We start from the raw sequence: 1391 nt of genomic DNA, 5'->3' as shown, positions 1-1391 counted from the left end.
GCGGCGGCAGCGATGAAGTTGTAGATAGTGTCAACTTGTCTGGTCATATCAGCGCCGATTTCGAACTCAATCTCAGGTATCTCGACGTGAGCATAGGAGCTCTTCAAGAAGGTGGTCCACAACTGCTTTCGATCCATGATGTGTAGTATCATCTTCTGAGGTCGGCCCCACGTAGACTTATCCTGACTGGAAGTATCCATTATTCGCTCAGTATCTTCCTTCCTATTGGTGGCTCACTCCTCCTTCAATGCAATAGGCTTAAAGTACCACTTGCCATCCTGCTGCTCCTCCATCTCAAACTGAGGCAACTTTGACAGGAAGTCCCTGAAGCTACCTATGTGAAGAAAAGGAGATTTCAGCATTGGCATCAACCAGCGAGGCACTAATTGTGATGTATAGCAGCTCACCTTTGATAGCATCTTCGAACTCATCCTTATCCTCATAACCCAAGCTATTACACAACCACTGAATACCATCATCAAGGGGAATCCAAGTATCCTACACGCGATCCTCTACCACACAGCTGTCCGTCACGCGCCACGAAATACCTCAGGACATGTGGAGCAGAACTTCTCCAACTCCAACATGATCATTGACATCTCCTGGTGGGATACATCAATCCGGAAGGCATCAAGCTCGTTATGCTTAGGACTACTTGTACTGTCCTTAGCATCCGAGGCGTAGGGGTTAAGACTGTGATGAGACATAACGGCAACTGAACCATACATCCACTCTTCAACACAACACAGGCCCTGCAACTGCGAGGATAGAAGCGTGGTGGTGGTGGTGGTGGTCATGGAATACACGCCGAATAGCATTCGCCGTAATTATCGGATCTTCCTACCCGACAAATTGCTGTGCTGTTCGAGCTTACCTCTGCAGCATCTGAATGCTACTACAGACAACAAAACAGTTCATCTGTTGTTAACCTACTGTGCCATGGCCCTCTCGATGATGGCACTCCCCTAAGGCACCACACGGTGTAGGAAATCCTGACTGTGGCCACCTAGCTCCGGTCCCTGCTCCATGAACACTTGCTGACCCGCCTTCAACCGTCTAACGCGGATCCCTCAGGGCACAAGATGTCTCCACATCTGCGGTCATCCTTGGCCACGTTAGCAAGACTAGCCGCCTTGAGTTTGGTGATATATTCGCGACGAACATGAAGCCTCTCAATCTCGGCGCTCAACAAAAGATTCCATCCTTCTCTACCACCAGGCCCAAACCGCACCAACTAACCTTCTTGAGATCAGCATCAGGATGCTGCTTCAGCTGGTGCCCCATCATCCAGGCCTCCTTCCGACATCGATGCTACAGGACCATGAGGGCCTGGTGATGACGAGCCTCTCTAAAGCGGATTATCCCAACACCAAGTGTACCACTACTACAAC

At 50.0% G+C, this 1391-nt stretch overlaps 1 protein-coding gene across 1 annotated transcript; it reads right to left on the bottom strand.

Annotated features, from left to right (window-relative positions):
- Positions 1–233: 233 nt before the first annotated feature.
- Positions 234–707, bottom strand: Pmar_PMAR003614 (hypothetical protein; the record flags this gene model as incomplete). Its single annotated transcript, XM_002784309.1, has 3 exons — positions 234–334; positions 408–498; positions 549–707. 3 exons carry the CDS (start codon positions 705–707, stop codon positions 234–236), a joined length of 351 nt encoding a protein of 116 aa, XP_002784355.1.
- Positions 708–1391: the final 684 nt, after the last annotated feature.

The sequence above is a fragment of the Perkinsus marinus genome (genome assembly GCF_000006405.1).
Source record: "Perkinsus marinus ATCC 50983 genomic scaffold scf_1104296935302, whole genome shotgun sequence".
Classification (NCBI taxonomy): Eukaryota; Perkinsozoa; order Perkinsida; family Perkinsidae; genus Perkinsus; species Perkinsus marinus.
The sequence above is the reverse complement of the archived record's forward strand: the minus strand, read 5'-3'. Positions and strand labels throughout refer to the sequence as shown.